Source organism: Musa acuminata, chromosome BXJ3-4, assembly GCF_036884655.1.
Source record: "Musa acuminata AAA Group cultivar baxijiao chromosome BXJ3-4, Cavendish_Baxijiao_AAA, whole genome shotgun sequence".
In the NCBI taxonomy this organism is placed as follows: Eukaryota; Viridiplantae; Streptophyta; class Magnoliopsida; order Zingiberales; family Musaceae; genus Musa; species Musa acuminata.
This window is the reverse complement of record NC_088352.1, coordinates 7454404-7472711: the sequence shown is the minus strand read 5'-3', so window position 1 is coordinate 7472711 and position 18308 is coordinate 7454404. Positions and strand designations below refer to the sequence as shown.

The following is an 18308-nucleotide window of genomic DNA, read 5'->3' as shown; positions in this document are numbered from 1 at the left end:
TATAATCATTTTTAAGATCTTTACATGTGTCATATATATATATATATATATATATATATATATATATATATATATATATATATATAGTCACATGGGCTAAGCCCATCTATGGTATATTGTCGAGCTAAAGCTGTTTAACTCACCAGTGTTCAAGATTAATTACATAAAAATAATAAAATAAATCGTTCATCTGTATAATCATTTTTAAGATCTTTACATGTGTCATATATATATATATATATATATATATATATATATATATATATATATATATATATATATATATCTGATAATAGTCTCAGAATTTTGTGAAACCTGTAGAAAGAAACATGCCCAAATCACATCTATAAGTCTTTTACTCGGTCAACCCAATTACGTTGGATTTGGTGAATCGCACGTACCGCATATCCAATAGAAGTGCATCTTATCGTTGTCGTTCTCCTATTGGATACGGAGCAATCCTCTGTTTGAGATCGAACGGCTAATAAATCGTATCGTTTTCCGCTGTGTTAAATCATCAGTAATGTCACCGTCTCACGGTTGGCCCCACGCATTAGTTGCCCTATCAGTCCGTAGATAGCTTCGGGGTCATAAGGCCTACTGGTTATCGAGGTGATAAGCAAGAGAACGTATCCCTGAGTGCCTCTGTCTAAATCCGGCCCCTGTTTCGAGAGTGGAGATGATAATTCTTTCTATTTTATTGGCTCTTTCCCCCTCCGATTTCTACAGTTTTCGATCTAAATTATTGGTCGTCTCTCTCGTCGTCGCCGGTCTTTGCCTCGCTCGGATCGATCGCTCTCCCCATCCACCGCCCGGTCTTTTACTTGCAGGTGAGCTGGGATTGTTGCCTCGATCTTTGCCCTTTTCGATGGAATCATCGAGCAAAAGTCAGCTCTTTCCCCATTTTCCCCTCTCCTCTGGCCTTCTTTTCTCTATTCCTTCTCCTTCCTCTTCTTCCTCGATTAACGCTTGTTGGAGTGCAGTTCTTCTTTCACCGATCTGTTGGAACCCTAAGCTTTTGGTCCATGATTCCGCTGCCCGACTTAGATGTCTTCTTTAAAGCAAAAAAGAAGGGATTTTGGCGGGTCTTGTTTTGGTCTCTTGATTATCTCTGCTTCTGGGCCAACTTTGGGTTCGTCCATGGGCTCCATTTTGACTTGCTTCTGATTTTGTGTGTGAGATGTGCTTCAAAATTGGATCATTTTTTCGGATTTCATGTTGTTCGGAAGATCTAATCTTTTGATTTGCCTTTTTTTTGGCTGAAGAATTAGGGTTTTGGAGGTGGAGACTGGGGCAACACTATGTCATCTCTCAGTAGAGAGCTTGTGTTTCTGATCCTGCAGTTTCTCGATGAGGAGAAGTTCAAAGAAACAGTTCACAAGTTGATTTCCTTGTCAAAAATTAAAATTTTTTGTTGACTGACGGCCTTTTCTGTTAGTTATCGTGTGATTTCTTTTGCATTCTTGTGGGGTTTGGATGCAGGCTTGAACAGGAGTCTGGCTTCTATTTTAATATGAAGTATTTTGAGGATGAGGTGCATAATGGGAATTGGGATAACGTGGAGCGTTACCTCTCTGGCTTCACCAAGGTTGATGACAACCGGTATTCGATGAAGATATTCTTTGAAATACGGAAGCAGAAGTATCTTGAAGCGTTGGACAAGTAGGCTTCGGAGGTTTTTTTTTTATATTTATGAAGAACAGTATTCACAAAATGTTCTTTGTTTTTATCATCCAGGCATGACCGATCAAAGGCAGTTGAAATCCTTGTGAAGGATTTGAAGGTCTTTGCCTCATTTAACGAAGAGCTATTTAAGGAAATCACACAACTTTTAACTTTGGAGAATTTCAGGTTTGAGGTTTTACTTTTGTATGCAGCTACGATGACTTATTTTGTCTTTGTTGTTTTCTTCTTCTATAAGTAGCCTGATTGCTTTTCAGGGAAAATGAGCAACTTTCCAAATATGGGGACACAAAATCAGCACGGACAATAATGCTTGTTGAGCTTAAGAAGCTGATTGAAGCAAACCCCCTATTCAGAGATAAACTTCAGTTTCCAAACCTAAAAAGTTCTAGATTGCGCACCCTAATCAACCAGAGGTAAGACTGTTAGAGGGTATCATAGTTTGCTTTGCTGTTTGCCATGCTCAGGTTTCCATTTTTGGTGCTTGTAATTTTCCGAAGAGGGAGAGAAATGATATGTTTATTTAAGGATGACCTAATGAAGCTCAAAATTGTTTCACCTACATAACTGAGCATATTGAATAAAAATTGGAACATTTCTTAGTTTCTACAAATAATTGTTTTGTTTTAGATATATCTTACCCTATTAATGTAATCAAAGAATATCATTTGATCCTTTTCACTTGATGTTCAATCTACCAAATTTTTTTCTACCACAGCTGATCCGCAGAGTATACCTTCTCTTCTTTTTTTTTTTTAACAACCAAAATAAGCTTCTCCTCTTGATTTTCGATTGTCATCATAACCATACTGAAAAATAATCATGTACATGGACTTGCTTTTGTTGATTGGTTAAGCAAGCAAAAGAAGATGAAAAATGAAATAGGGAATATTGTGATTATCAGTTAATTCTGTCTTTGAGGTAATCAACATTGGATAATGGGAAATCAATGGATGTATGCCTATTTCTTGATTTTTGATGAAATAAACTGCTTAATTAGTGTGACCTAAAATAAGCTTTAAATTTTTCGTTCATTAGTTTGTAAAGGTCTTTAGTGAAGAATAAGATGTGCAGGTTATCTCCTGAATATAATTGATGAGACATCAATGTGATGGATATAGGCAGCAGCCTGGGTTGAATGACTAAAGAAGAGAGCTGAACTAGAATTGCGTCAATGAAGGCTTGCCATGGTGCATATAGAAGCTTGTTTTAGATCTGTCTTTGACTGATTTGGTCTGACAAGTTGGTTTCAATTATGTGATCATATGGGTTTTGTTAATGAGCATTTGATTTCACTAATAATTATATGATTTGGCAGTTTGAACTGGCAGCACCAGCTATGCAAAAACCCTCGGCCAAATCCAGATATTAAAACACTTTTTGTTGATCATTCATGTGGGCAACCAAATGGTGCACTTGCTCCATCACCAGTGAACAATTCACTGCTTGGATCCATGCCCAAAGCAGGAGGATTTCCTCCATTGGGTGCTCATGGGGTAATTTACCAAAATTTTAATTACATGTGTACTGTTTCCATGATATTTCTCTCAAATGTTCAATATATTGGTCTTTTCTAGCCTTTTCAACCTGCGCCAGCACCAGTTCCTATGCCCCTGGCTGGCTGGATGTCTAACCCTTCAGCTGTAACCCATCCAGCTGTTTCTGGTGGAGCTATTGGACTGAATGCACCTACAAATCCTGGTAACGTTGTGGATTCTATATTAGCTATTAGTAGAAGATTATTGTGAAAAGTCATTTGATTTGAATGGTTAATTTTTCCTTTCTTGAAGTTGCAATTTTGAAGCATCCAAGGACTCCTCCAACGGCGAACCCTGGTATAGAGTATGCATCTGCAGATTCTGACCATGTATCTAAAAGAACAAGACCCATTGGGATTTCTGATGAGGTCTGCTGGATTTTTCTACCCAAAACCTCATAGCTTTTCTCCTTGATGATGTTGCTTGCTTGGTGATCCTAAGTCTGCCTTTAATATTGACTACTTAATTCAGGTAAATCTGCCCGTGAATATACTTCCAGTTTCCTATCCTCAGAGCCACAACCAGGCTACATACACCCTGGAGGACTTGCCAAAAACAGTTGCACGAACCCTGAGCCAAGGCTCGAATCCCATGAGCATGGATTTTCATCCAGTTCAGCAGACTATTCTTCTCGGTGTGCTTTCTTAGAACATTTTTCTTTGTCGTGGTTGTTCTCCTCTGAGGTATTAGCATTTTTTTTCTGTCATCGCTTGCTGAGGCTGGTTTTTTCGTGTTGTTTATATATTATAGTTGGAACAAATGTGGGTGACATTGCATTATGGGATGTCGGCACTAGGGAGAGACTAATTCTTAAGAACTTCAAGGTTTGGGAACTTGGATCTTGCTCCATGTCCCTTCAGGTCTGTTTTTCCATTTATAGATACTATGCACTTCTTCTTGTTTTGCCTCTGATACAAGCTTACTTTTGTGTTGTAACATGAATCGTGGCTTGGCTTTGTGTTAGGCTTCTTTGGTTAAGGATCCTGCTGTATCAGTTAATCGCATAATATGGAGCCCAGATGGCTCCTTGTTTGGTAAGCTAATTCCATGCACCAAAAGAAAGTATACTATCAGTGACTTCTCATACTAATACTTTCTAATCATTGTGCAGGTGTTGCTTATTCAAGGCACATTGTCCAAATATATTCTTATCATGGTGGCGATGATATCAGGCAGCACCTGGAGGTTTGAAAAGCAATAGCTACAACTTTAAATGCATCCCTTGCTCTAATTATGCTTATTTATGGCTTACTTCAACATCCAATTTGCAGATTGAGGCTCATGTTGGTGGTGTTAATGATATTGCATTTGCTCATCCTAGTAAGCAGCTTTCTGTAATAACATGTGGTGATGACAAGACAATTAAGGTTGGCATCTGAAGAATGAAAAATATCTGAAGTATGTTTATTTATTCTCTTGAAGCTTTATACATATTGTGCTACATTAGGTGTGGGATGCAACTAGTGGCACGAAGCAGTACACCTTTGAAGGGCATGAGGCACCTGTTTATTCTGTTTGCCCACATCACAAGGAAAACATCCAGGCAATTTATTTATTTAACCTATTTCAGCCTTTATTTAAGTCAAATTGATTATGGATTGCTGTTTCGAATGAGCTTTTCTTGATAAATTCTGTAAGATTTATTAAACCTTTTCTTCTTTTGTTGTGCAGTTCATCTTTTCAACAGCATTAGATGGGAAAATAAAGGCATGGTTGTATGACAATTTGGGATCCAGGGTGGATTATGATGCCCCAGGACACTGGTGTACTACAATGGCTTACAGTGCTGATGGTTCAAGGTATATTTCCAGGACTGTTGTTTTTCCTAGTATAGTGTGGAATAATATCCCATGGGTCTGTATTTCTCACTGAATGTTCTCTCTTAATTTCTGTAGACTTTTTTCATGTGGGACCAGTAAAGAAGGGGAAACATTCATTGTGGAGTGGAATGAAAGTGAAGGAGCCGTGAAGAGAACATATCAAGGATTTCGAAAACGTTCTCTGGGTGTTGTGCAATTTGATACCACACGGAACCGGTTTTTGGCTGCTGGTGATGAGTTTCTGATAAAGTTCTGGGATATGGACAATACTAATATACTAACTACTGTTGATGCTGATGGTGGCCTACCGGTATCCTCTCTTTTTGGTGGCTTCATGTATTATAAACTCTCTTAAAATAATGGCCTCTTCATATCTCTTCAATTTCAAACTTCAGGCAAGTCCAAGAATACGGTTCAACAAGGAAGGAACACTATTGGCCATTTCTACGCATGATAATGGAATTAAAATTTTGGCAAATACTGATGGACTTCGTCTGTTGCGCACACTTGAAAATCGTTCTTTTGATGCCTCTAGGACTGTTTCAGAAACAGTGACAAAGGTAGCCCTTTCTGGCTAACTAGTTGTTCTTGACATAAAGTGAGAATGATATGACATTATGGATGCTACTGTGCAGCCTGTGATAAGCCCATTGTCTGCTGCTGCTTCTGCTGCAACAAGTTCTGGAATAATTACTCCATCGATGGCAATTGCTGGAATGGTCTCTGAATTGTTCTTCCACATGCAATTTTCTTCTAAATTATCATTCTAATACCATGAACCATGCTTTCTTGTCATCCAGTTGAATTCAGGAACCTCTAAGATTAATAATACTATGCTAAAATTGTTATTGTTTTTGTAGAATGGAGATAGCAGAAACTTGGTGGATGCAAAACCTAGAATTACTGATGAATCAATGGACAAATCAAAGATCTGGAAGCTCACTGAAGTCAATGAACCAACTCAATGTCGATCTTTAAGGCTCGTGGATAATCTTAGAACAAGCAAGGTTAGATCTCCACTGGTTGAATTCACTGGATCTATTTCATTTATCAATATCGTAACTGGTGTTGTGTGTTGAATTTTTTCTGGGCAGTTCTCATAAATTGTTCAAAGTGGACCTGATTTTATTTTTGTTTCTTACAACATTTTACAATTTTGTGTCATTTTGAGCCTGGACCTTTGTTCATATACTTAGTAGGTTGAAACTTGAAAGTACTGCTCATATATGAGGTCTCCATATTCCTGTGTGTGACAAACTTCAGATATTTTATATGGTTTACATCAAGGGTTCCAGTTCCTCCTGGCCAGACTGGTACGTAACAACTAGTGTCGATGTACCGACACATGGTACATCGGTATGTACCAAAGAGGAAGGATGAGGAAGAGGGAGCGGAAGAGGAATGAGGAGGAAGGAAGAAGAGGAGATATTGGAGAAAGAGGACAGATGAAGAAGAGGAGGGGATGTAGGAAGAGGAAGGGAGAAGAGGAGGAAGACAAGGAGGAGGAGGAGGATGGCTGGCAGTGGTGAGCATTTCGGGATGAGATGAGGGGTTGTGGCGATAGGATGGTGGCGAGAGCAGCTGAGCCCTAGCAATTGGGGTTCATAACATATAACTTTTACTTTTTAGTTTTTAAATGGACTGAACCGTCCAAAATGGGGGCGGTCCATGTACTAGTCCACGCTCAGACCAGTAAATACTAGTTGGTACAGACTGGTCTGGGCGAAATTGCAGTCCATCGTTTACATGTGCTATGATTCTGTTTTTGATGAATTTGAAATATGTGTCACATGCTTTGGTGACAATATGCTCAAGAAAACTTTAACCGTAGTAATGAATTATTCTATAATATGGATGTTCTTATTCTATAAAAATATGCTTAACATTTTGATTGCTTTTATTTTTTTGAGCCAATCCATTAAATAAAATTCCCTGTTTTAGCCATATTTACATTTTTTAATTGCCTGGTGATGGGTATCAGGTTATGAAATGTAGTTCAATATATAAGGTCTGAGAAGTTCTTTCAAATTTTACTTTCATTTGAGATGAAATTTTGTACTAAAGTCAGTCATGGGCTTACTTTCTGTAGAACAACAGAGTTTGTAGTTAAAGTTGTCATCTACTCATCCATCTGCCCTCCATCACTATCTTTTCACATAGCGATCAAGAGATCATCACAATATCCTACTTATAAAATCTATGAAATTCTGTCTGTGTATTAGTTAAACTAATGGCACCAGTCCGAATTCATTGTGTGGCCTTGGCCTAACTTGGACCAGATTAGCCCAGTACCTGTCTGGGCAGTTCCAGCTGAATATCACTCAAGCTGGCCTCAGATGGGCATTTTGAGCCCAAGGTTACTCAACCTGGTCTGCATCTGAGTCCCAGATGGGAAAGGGGTGATGACTTGATGATGCATGTATGACATGGGATAATCTGCTGACAAAAGAGGCTAATCGAGTTTTTACTTCTCACCTCAAATAAACATGTCAGACAGATGACTTCTTTTACCATTGGCACTTAAAAGTTCTTCTATCTTGCTTATCAAGGTCCTTAGTAGAAATTTATATTACAGATTTCAAGATTGATTTACACCAATTCTGGAATTGCAATCTTGGCTTTAGCATCAAATGCCATTCACCTACTCTGGAAGTGGCCTCGTAATGAACGCAATTCGAGTGGAAAGGTAAAGGAAGTAATAAATTGTTTATTTTATTTGTGTAACTCAAATCCAAAATTTTGGTGATAATGTTTCTAAGGTATACTTATGTTGTAGGCAACAGCAAGTGTTGCCCCTCAACTGTGGCAACCACCAAGTGGCATATTGATGACTAATGAGATAACTGACACAAATCCTGAAGAAGCAGTCCACTGCTTTGCATTGTCAAAGAACGATTCTTATGTTATGTCAGCATCAGGAGGGAAAATATCTCTATTCAATATGATGACATTTAAGGTTAGACAAAGATTACATAATGCATCATGGATTAACTCTTACATTTAAGATTTATGATTTTGTTTTACATGGTAGACTATGACGACATTCATGGCGCCTCCACCTGCAGCAACTTTTCTCGCATTTCATCCACAAGACAATAATATAATTGCTATAGGAATGGAAGATTCTACAATTCAGATATATAATGTCCGAGTTGATGAGGTACTTTGCCACTAAGATAACATGTGACACTCTCGGGTGAAGAAAGAATGTTGTTCATATAATTTATGCTTATGCAGGTCAAGAGCAAACTTAGAGGCCACTCAAAGAGAATTACTGGTCTTGCTTTTTCAAATGTCTTAAATGTGCTGGTCTCATCTGGAGCTGATGCTCAGGTTAGTGACATCCTTTCTTCATGGTGCAGATAGTGGGGCATCTATTTTGTTCACTTGTGTTTAACCGGGCATCTATGATGAAGTTAATGACTCCACATATGATTTTCTATCGAAGGCTAATCTCCTAAAATGGATATCTTGTTCCTTTTTTTTTGGCTGCAGCTTTGTGTGTGGGGAACTGATGGGTGGGAGAAACACAGAAGCAGATTTCTGCAAATTCCCCCTGGGCGTACTCCAGCAGCCATCTCAGATACACGAGTTCAGTTCCATCAAGATCAGATACACTTCCTAGCTGTGCATGAGACCCAGATTGCTTTGTATGAAACTACTAAACTAGAATGTGTGAAACAGGTATTCATGTCAAATTGTGAATGTGGGGGCCTAGAGGTTCTGTTAATCTCTATTGAATTGATCCTTTTGTCTTTCAGTGGGCTCCTCGTGAAGGTTCTGCACCCATTTCACATGCAACATTTTCTTGTGACAGTCAGTTGATATATGCTAGTTTCTTAGATGCCACCATATGTGTATTCAATGCCACAAACTTCAGGCTGCGATGTCGGATCCTTCCAGCTGCTTATCTCCCTGCCAGTGTCAGGTATGTCAAAAAATCATTTTTGTGAAGCTCTCTTTTTTCATTTTTCTCTTAGACAATAATTGATGTATTTAAGTCTGTGTGGAGCCATGGTGTTCATCATTACTGAACAATGCAAATGTGGCTTGATTATTGATTTTAATGTTTCATTTGCTTGTTCACTAGAATCATCACGTAGTTTGTTGTGCCGCATGCTATATTTTGTTTGTTCATTTTGTTATCTATATGTGTGCATGCTTTCCCGAGGCTCCATTCTTCTAACAAGGCACAAGTAAGATAACTGATGGAAGTGATCCAAAAAAGTCATACATTTTATGGATTGAGTTTAAACTGCTAGTTTTTTTATGCATGCATTGTTAATGTGGCCAAGAATAGTTATATTTGTTTCTTCAACATAAATATTCTGCACTTTTACCTTGTACCAGTCTGAAACTGAACTCTGTTTCATGAGATAGACAATTGCTGATTACTGCAAAATTGTTTTTGACAGCACAACTTTGTACCCTCTTGTGATTGCTGCACATCCATCAGAACCAAACCAGTTTGCATTGGGTCTGACAGATGGTGGTGTACATGTACTAGAGCCGTTAGAATCTGAAGGAAAATGGGGTGTTAACCCACCTATGGACAATGGATCGGCAAGCAGCATCTCCGCACCGCTCCCTGCTGGAGCCTCTAATTCAGATCAACCACAGAGGTGATGCAAATAATTGCATCACAGTATTTAACCCTTTCACTCTCTCTGTCATAACCTTAATTGTTGGTTGGCTAACTGAGGTATGCAGCAGAATCTGCATTATTACCAATTTCTCACAACAATAACTGGTGTTGATCTTTAAATCGGTTGTCTCTGTTTACATCAGACTTAACTATAGTTTCGCAGCCTTCATGTGCAATCATGTCATGTAGTCCCCAGCAGGCTTTGCCATCATATGCTGTTGCCTCTTGTATGTTGGAGAAGAAGTATCCCATGGCAGAGTATGATTATCTTTGATGTGGATATAAATGCAGAAATGTTTGGTTTGTTTGAACTGCAACTTCTCTTGGATCGTTATTCAAGTGAAGTATCTGGCGCTGTCTTAAATTAATGGTGGTTTGCCTTTCTTTTATTCTAGCATTAGAGTAAGCACCTGAGATCTAAGATTTTTGTTGCATGCAGCTGCTTTAAGGTATTAGGCAAACACCTCCAGTACCCAAATATACATTTAGAGGTCTGCCTTATCATTCTGTTCTATGCCTATCTTCCAGTAGCATGCTTGACTGGTAATTTTTTTCTTGATTTCATATTGTTAGTAGTCTTTTCCCCAAGAATTTTTTGCAGGTAATTAACCAAGCCTAGGTTGTTTAACTTATGCTTTGCGATCTATAGGGCTAATTATCCAACATTTTGGATGATAATTTGGCAGAGAAAAATACAAGTTTGCTAAAATAAATTGTGTTGTTCTCCTATTAACTGCATGACAGCACAAATGTTTTGATGTGCAAAGATTAATTATTTGTTAGCTGACTTAATATGACTTTATTCTGTGTTTGATAAGATTGTAATAAAACCAAGCTACATCCTTCTTATAAGCTTGGTTGGATCAGATGCTTGATAAATGATTGTGTTCTTCTTAAGAGAAACAATATTCGACTGTGGTGAGTATTTTTGAGAGCATTTATATATAGGTGATAGATGGTAGAATCTAACATGGGAACATTTGAATGTCATGCCATTACCAACTCGCTTATACAATTCATTTGACTCCTCAAGTTCTAATAATGTTTAAAAATTTACATACTTCAAGTTATAATATTCACATATGAAGGGTCGTTGAGACATTCAAATTAGTTAGTGCATCGTTACATAAACGATATCTTATTATATCCTAATAATGAAAATATTTTTTATTTTTTTTAAAAAAATATTCACATATAAATATAGATAAATTTTATCTTAAATATTTATGGATTGCCCTAATCCAATTATTGATCTTAATATTAATACTATCAATTTATAATATCAAATTAGCAAAGAAGTAAGAGGATGAATTTTCAATTAATCTGAATTAAACTCCAAAAATAATCATAGAACACGGATCGAACTCAACCTGGAATGTGATCGATGATGTCGTGCATCTCAATTGACTCGGTCATCGCGTTGCAGCTTTGACTTGGAAGGAGGAAGAGTCGAAGAAAGTGGGCAAAATAAGAAATTAACAATAATTCACCGAAAAGATTCCTTCTATTTCTTCTATTTGCGACGACGAATGGATCGACGGCTCGTTTGTTTTTTCGTCTTCCCTTCCTCGCTGTCGTGTTTTTGAGAGAGAGAGAGAGAGAGAGTCCGTCGATCGCTTCGTTGGATCGAGGGAGATTTCTCGATCGACGGGGAGATCGCGCCGAAGGGCGTGATGCGGCTGCCGGTGTCCGATCCCCCGCCGCCGCCGCCGTCGTCGCTGCGGGGCGGCGATGACAACGCGCCCCTCTTCAAGGGGTCCGGCATGACCAGGCGAGGCGCCTCCGCCGCCGTCTCCTACATGGCCTGCGCAGGTCTGTCCCTTCTCTGTCCTCTTTCTGCGTTGCTCGATCTGGAATTCCTTTGTTCTGCCCTCGGATCGTTTGTTCTCTGCGTATCTTTAGGAAAGGTCTTGGATATTATCAGTTGCAATAAATTAGGTGCCCTAAATATTTTCCGAAGATGGAACACGAGACCTTTGATTTGTTCGAACATCTTGTCCTCGATTCCGAGGGTGCATCAGATTTGAAACTCTTCTGCTATATGATATGGCTTGACACATGCTTTGTAGCGGTTATCGTGTGAATTCAAGGGTCTTGAGTGAGTGGTACGATCTTGTTCATTGTATTGCTAGAACATATAAAAATGAAGGAAGACCGACTGCGAAGAGTTAATCTAGGTTAATTTTCTTGCTGTTGAGTGGCAGAAAAACAATTGCACTGTTTCACAGCTGACAAAAATGCAATAAATATGGGTGAGTATTTTCTCTGGTTGTTTTTAGCCAGTTACATGGCAGGTACTTGGGAGGTGATGACATATTAAGAAAAATCTAATCTTATCATAGTTTTTTGGGTTTTCATAACACGTAGCTGCTTCTGTCATTTTGAAGCATTGGATTGCAACTTCCAAGTTCGGTTTGATGAAATGAATGGATGAAAGAAGGAAGTGGCAATTTCTCACCCTATATATGCTGGCTTGCATCATCTTCCTGCCGTAAAATTTTATTGCTTATGTGAGGGTTAAACAAATTTAGGACTCCCATTGTGGCTGCCTGATCATTTCAAATGCATACGTTTTAATTGTTGAATGGAGCTGACACAAATATTGCATGTTATTGATGAATGCAATTTGCATTAAATAATTTAAAACACTAAGCTAAACGGCTTAGCATTATCACATGTTATGTTTGACAGTAATTTATTTTGAAATTTTCATCTTTGATAATGTTTCTTATTGCTCTAGCATTGTCCTTTCTTCTTTTATGTTAGCATCTCATGTACTTTTTGCCTTTGTCATACCCCTTGCAGTGCTTCTGGTTTTATTCAACAAAGCAGCTCTATCTTCATACAATTTCCCCTGTGCTAATGTTATTACACTTTTCCAGGTATGATATATCTCCCATAATTTTGCCCCTGGGTGGTGACTTGAGTATCTCAAGTTTTGTGAAATAAATTGTACTGATCACTTATTGTAAGTAACCCATTAGGTTGATAATACCATTGCAGGTTGATTTCAAATATACTCAACCAAGATAGAAATAGTTGAAATCAACCAATGATAGGATGGCTATGATCAGGTTCTGTGAGCTATGGTGGCAAAACTACAGTTATATTAGGCAGAAAGAAATGTATGAAGTAAAAATGGGAGTACAAGAAAAGATGAGCTAGAAATCACGGAAAAGAGCCTAAGCCTCTAAGGCTTGTTGAAAATCATATTATCAGAATAATCAGTTATCATCCCTACAAAGATAACCACTGTTTTACTCACACTAGGTCCACCAAACCTTCCACAGATCTTATAACTAATGTATTTTATGAACTGTAAACTGCTCGTCAGGTGAACCCCTAGTCAAATTCAAATTATATTGACAAATATTATGTATTGGACCTTTCACATACAATGAGCAGTATTTACTTCAAGTCTTCAGGAGTACATAAAATAGATAACTGAAATTAACCCATATATGATTCAATTCTAAGCATGTACTGCACTCAGACCAGGCCTCCAGAGACGTGGTTGCCTCATTTAACATTTATAATGCGATATTGTGGTTGGATATTTATGTAGGATAGGTTTGCTTTGTATCCTAGTTGAACCTAGTTGTTATTTGTCCTTGTGTTTTTATGTGTTTTTGTCAATTTTAATTGTTGTTTTAGAATGCTTTTAAAGTTCATTTCGAATTTTGTTCATGGAGAACAGTTCTTTTTAATTTTGGTTGGTTTATTAAAGTTAATTAAGCTATTGACATGAGCTTATCCTGAATTAGAGCCCATTAAATGAGATTTGATGAGATTATTCACAACAACAACAAATACAAGTTGTGGTGACAATTATTTGGGGTTTGGCTACATCATCTTTTTTCCTCTAGTTAAATAAAGGACATTCAGATCCCTTTTTATTGTTTCCAGTAAATTAGTTTTCCTTTACCTCAACTCATACTGATACTAATTGACTCACCTTTACATCAGAACATAGGGTTACAACTTATCATTTCCAGAAGTTTTTGGATCTGTCCAGATAACAACTCAGATCTGTTCTGAAGTTGTAACTCTATTTTTTGACCTTCCATGTCCCATACTGTCAAATAATTCTCAAGGACACATGTTGGTCTTGCTAAAATAAACTAAATTGAACATAGGCATTACATGTATTTCTTGACTTTCCTCTAATTGTGCTTGCTTTAAGTTTTACTTTAACAATGGTTATTTCTAATACCAAAGTCAGATGCACTGTAGAGATGCACTGAAGTGCTTGGTTGATGCACTTCAAAAAGTGTTGCATCTGCAGTATTTTGTGGATGTAATAACTTTAATACAACATTATTGAAGATCTGTTTATCTTTTCAGTTCTATGGTTCTATGAAAGTGTTGGCTCAGTCCACATATACATGCATGTATCATGGTTGATTTAGATGGAATGTTATTCATAGACACCTCACTTTTTATAGTACTAATTGTTTTCTTTCTTAATATCATTATAATGAGTTGGTTTTTCTCCCTTTGTGTCTTAAACTTCTTGGGTCTATTATGTAAATAATAGTGCTTTTCTAGAATTTTTATCTCTTGATGACTCAAATATTTTGTTATGGTAACAATCAAGGATTGTTATGGTCAGTACAGATTGGCATGTACCAGTCTGATGATAAATTGGCACCGAGTGCATGATTTTGCCTAGTTTAGTTCGATAAGGCTTATTGCTTGATGTGTTTACTAGAATCAGATGTATGCTCAGTAACTCTACCTATACCATGCTGTACTGAATGGTACCGGTATCATCCCAAACTTTTCTCTTTTCTTCATCTTTTATATTCTTCATTTTTTTCTCCACCCCAAACACTATTCTCCATGTCAATCACACCAGCTTTGCTCTTCTCTCCACTGCCACCAATTCGCCACCACTGGCTGCCCCTACCAGTTTCCCATCATTTTGGTCATTCACTCTGTTGCGGACTTCTCCCTCACCTCCTGCCTCTGCACTTCCTCAATGTTAATACTGATTGTTCTCACGATCTAGACTCTTCCTGCACTGACTGCTACCAACCCTTACTGACTCATGATTGATGTTGTATTGGTCCGATCGACGACTGGTATCAATACTAGACTGAGATTTTAATTCTTGTTGTAGGTATCTCCTTTGTTTTTTTTATATTTTGAATGACTACTGTTTTTGTTTCATTACATGACCCTGTGCATGGAGCCCCATATTGGTAGGAGCCTTGTGCATTAAGCTTTCCATTTTTCTACAAGTGTTGGTTCATTCAAGACCCTGTCTCCTTTCCAAATTTTAGGTTTATGATCTTAAAACAGTGTTGAAGAAGAAAATGAGGCATGGTAAAGTAAAAAACATATGCATGACTTGATTAGTTTGCTTACAATCTATTTATGAGCTTGAAAACCATTTTTCTCATTATGTTAAGTGTTCTTTGTTTTTTAGAACTTCCAATATTTGTTTGTACTAGATGAATGGTTTGCCATTTGTTTATTTTTTGTCTCTTTTTTTATTTTTTTTATCCGAAACCAGTACTCTTCATTGCTTTTAGAGAATACTTAGGAGTTGTAAGAGGTCCTAAAATTTTGATTTTGTTTGCAGTATAGGTATCCACATACATGTACAAATATAGTAAGTTATTCTTCTTTGAAAAATAAAAAATTATCAAATGTCTTTAGAATCTTGTTTGAGCCTTATGTTCCTGTTTTAGAGTATTTGATTAGGATAAGAGTCTCATCTACAGTTCATTTAAAGAGGGTCTGTTTGGTTGGGAAATTTTTTGCATACAGGAATTGATAAAGCACACAATTAGTTTGGCAGCAGAACCTTCTTTCTCTTTCTTTTTTTGTCTTTTCTTGCCAATTATATTTTCTTCTACATCTTTCGAATCACCAAATTGCTGACAAAAATTAGCTTCTAGATAATTTATTACCATTGAAGCACACTATTTTGCGGGTCCTCAAGACAGCAAGACAATTTTCATTGGCCACCAGTCAGTTCCACTGACTAAATCATGGAGATGATAAAAAATAATAAATATAGGAACCATTAAAATCTACCACAAGAAATATAAAACATAAAATCTCAACCCTAGTGCAGATCCCTCCCTCCCAAATAAAGGAAGTTAGCTCCAGTTATTTAGACCTTTCCTTCCTTCCTGCTTCACCAGTCCATTGAGAGAATTTTGATGTATAGAAATCAGCTTTTCTATGTGCAAAGTTTAAACACTTCTCGATTTTAACCCCCATGATACTCGACTTGTATGTCTATTCTGATTTATATTCATTTTCTCATATGAAGTTCTTGTATTTGGCAGATGATTAGTTCAACTTGCATTCTTTATGCAATGAGGCGCTGGAGGATTATTTCTTTCACAAATGGTGAACCACATAAAGGAAGTTTTGTGCCACTTGAAACCATATTTCATACGCTTCCCCTTTCCATAGCATACTTGCTTTACATGGTACATAATATTTATGCTTAATGAAAATAAACTTGTCTATAACTTTATGCCCATGGCTATTTGAATTATAAATGACATGATGCATTTTTTTGGTGAAAGTTGGCTACTATGGAGTCTGTACGTGGAGTAAATGTTCCAATGTATACCACCCTTAGGCGTACAACTGTCATGTTTACGATGATTGTAGAGTATCTACTTACAAGGCAAAAATACACGCATCCTGTTGTTGGCAGGTAAATTGAACATTGTCTTTTCCTTTCTCATGCAACCTGACACATTACCAAACATCAAATTGCATGTGAATTATGCACCATAGGACTCAAATTCGTAATGAATTATATATATATATATATATATATATATATATATATATATATATACTGAAACATGTAGCAGCGTTCATCTGTGTTTAATATGCCTTGTATGTGTTCTACAGCATGAGTTGGTTATTGGGTAAAACTGGACTTACTTTTTTGTGCAAGGGCAAAATCCCTTGTATGTAAAATCCATATGATTTTTTGAATTGGAACATGTAGGGCACCTATCCTTGTGATGCTTTGATTTGAATGCTTAGATCATACATGCTTTTCCATCCATTTTATTATTTGATTCTCAATGGCATGACCAAGCTTTTTATCAGTGTTGCATTGATTGTTCTTGGAGCTTTTGTTGCTGGAGCTCGAGACTTGTCATTTGATGCTTATGGCTATGGCATGGTGTTCATTGCTAACATGACAACTGCAATTTATTTGGCAACCATAAACCGTGTTGGTAGTATCCATATCCTTACCATCGGGCTTTCTTGTTTTCTGGCTTTGTCTTCATCCTTGAGCTTGTTATCTGTTTTCCAGGAAAATCAAGTGGTCTCAACAGCTTTGGTCTCATGTGGTGTAATGGTAATAATCCAGGGCCACAACCAGTTCGGAACCTTTAATTGATTGGAATCATTCAACAAATTTGATTTCTCCTTGTTGTTCTTCAGGAATTGTTTGTGGACCAATTTTGTTATTCTGGACATATATTCGTGGCGATTTGGAGCTTACTATGAATTTTCCCTATCTGCATTCTCTTGGATTTCAGGCAGATTTCTTTGTCATACATCTATGTTCAATATGCCACCGAAACATATCAAGTAGACGTCCCCTACACCGAATTTACCATGATAAAGCATTTGCTTGTTGATTTTTTGCAGGTTGTGATGATATTTTCCTGCATATTGGCATTTTTCTTGAACTACTGCATTTTCTTGAACACAACCTTGAACTCTGCACTGACACAGACAATGTGTGGCAATCTGAAGGTTGGTCTTCCCTGCCAACGCTGCTCTTTCATTCTCTTTCTTGCATTTCCAATGCCCTTATATGGAAATTGATCTGTGTATTGCTTCAGGATCTATTTACCGTTGGACTAGGCTGGTTGTTGTTCGGGGGACTTCCTTTCGATGTGGTAAGTTCAATTTCCTTCCCCTTTTGTAACGCTTTTTTGCTTTCACAGTTGATCAAGTTCCAAGCCGTTTCCTCTCCAGTTGAATATTATCGGCCAAGTTCTTGGTTTCGTGGGCTCCGGTTTCTACGCATACTGCAAGATCAAGGGGAAGTAGCATTTCATCAGCTAAATCTTGTGAATGCAAAGCCATTAATTGCTCCCATCCAGATGGATTCCCAAAGATCTAACGAGATTCACATTACAGCAGCTCGAGTGCCATTAACTGTTCACATCAAATTTTGGTTGCATCTATTCAACTTTTTGTGTATGATATCTACGCCTTCTGATACAATCGATATTTTATGTTTTAGAAATAGAACATTGGATATTGAGGATATCATTATTTATGTAGGCAGCCTTTACGGTTTGTTGTCTTGTAAGCTCTCAATTGTATGTGATTCCAACAAGATTTAATGTAGGATTTCTGCTCAAAATATAAGATATAAGAATAGTTTATTAGAGACTATAAATAGATATTTAAATATTCTTAATATAACTTGTTTTGCCAACCCGTTGTAACTTTGGTCCTCGTGTGTTCTGGTATTTAGTTTATAATAAGACATTGGATGCCATGGTAATTAAGTCACCTGCTAATGACATATAGTAATTAATTCGTTTACTAATAACTCTTTAAAGGCAAAAGATCAACTTAATAATCATCCAAAACACGTTTGAGGCAAACAGTAAT

General features: G+C 37.3%; 2 protein-coding genes across 2 annotated transcripts; both read left to right on the top strand.

Moving 5' to 3' along the window:
• Nucleotides 1-676: 676 nt before the first annotated feature.
• Nucleotides 677-9997, top strand: LOC135636507 (protein TPR3-like). Its single transcript, XM_065148204.1, has 26 exons — nt 677-830; nt 1266-1381; nt 1483-1662; nt 1738-1851; nt 1941-2099; nt 3002-3179; nt 3261-3384; nt 3474-3589; nt 3693-3855; nt 3972-4081; nt 4186-4255; nt 4333-4406; nt 4493-4588; nt 4669-4764; nt 4893-5020; nt 5117-5351; nt 5437-5601; nt 5677-5760; nt 5902-6048; nt 7617-7727; nt 7818-7997; nt 8073-8201; nt 8279-8374; nt 8537-8725; nt 8803-8969; nt 9457-9997. The coding sequence occupies exons 2-26, from the start codon at nt 1302-1304 to the stop codon at nt 9665-9667; spliced, it is 3402 nt and encodes a 1133-aa protein (XP_065004276.1). The 5' UTR covers nt 677-830; nt 1266-1301; the 3' UTR covers nt 9668-9997.
• A 1214-nt stretch (nt 9998-11211) lies between these two features.
• Nucleotides 11212-17995, top strand: LOC135634723 (UDP-N-acetylglucosamine transporter UGNT1-like). Its single transcript, XM_065145265.1, has 10 exons — nt 11212-11498; nt 12492-12568; nt 15989-16135; nt 16235-16368; nt 16776-16906; nt 16987-17031; nt 17118-17215; nt 17328-17435; nt 17525-17581; nt 17661-17995. Exons 1-10 carry the CDS (start codon nt 11360-11362, stop codon nt 17733-17735), a joined length of 1011 nt encoding a protein of 336 aa, XP_065001337.1. The 5' UTR covers nt 11212-11359; the 3' UTR covers nt 17736-17995.
• Nucleotides 17996-18308: the final 313 nt, after the last annotated feature.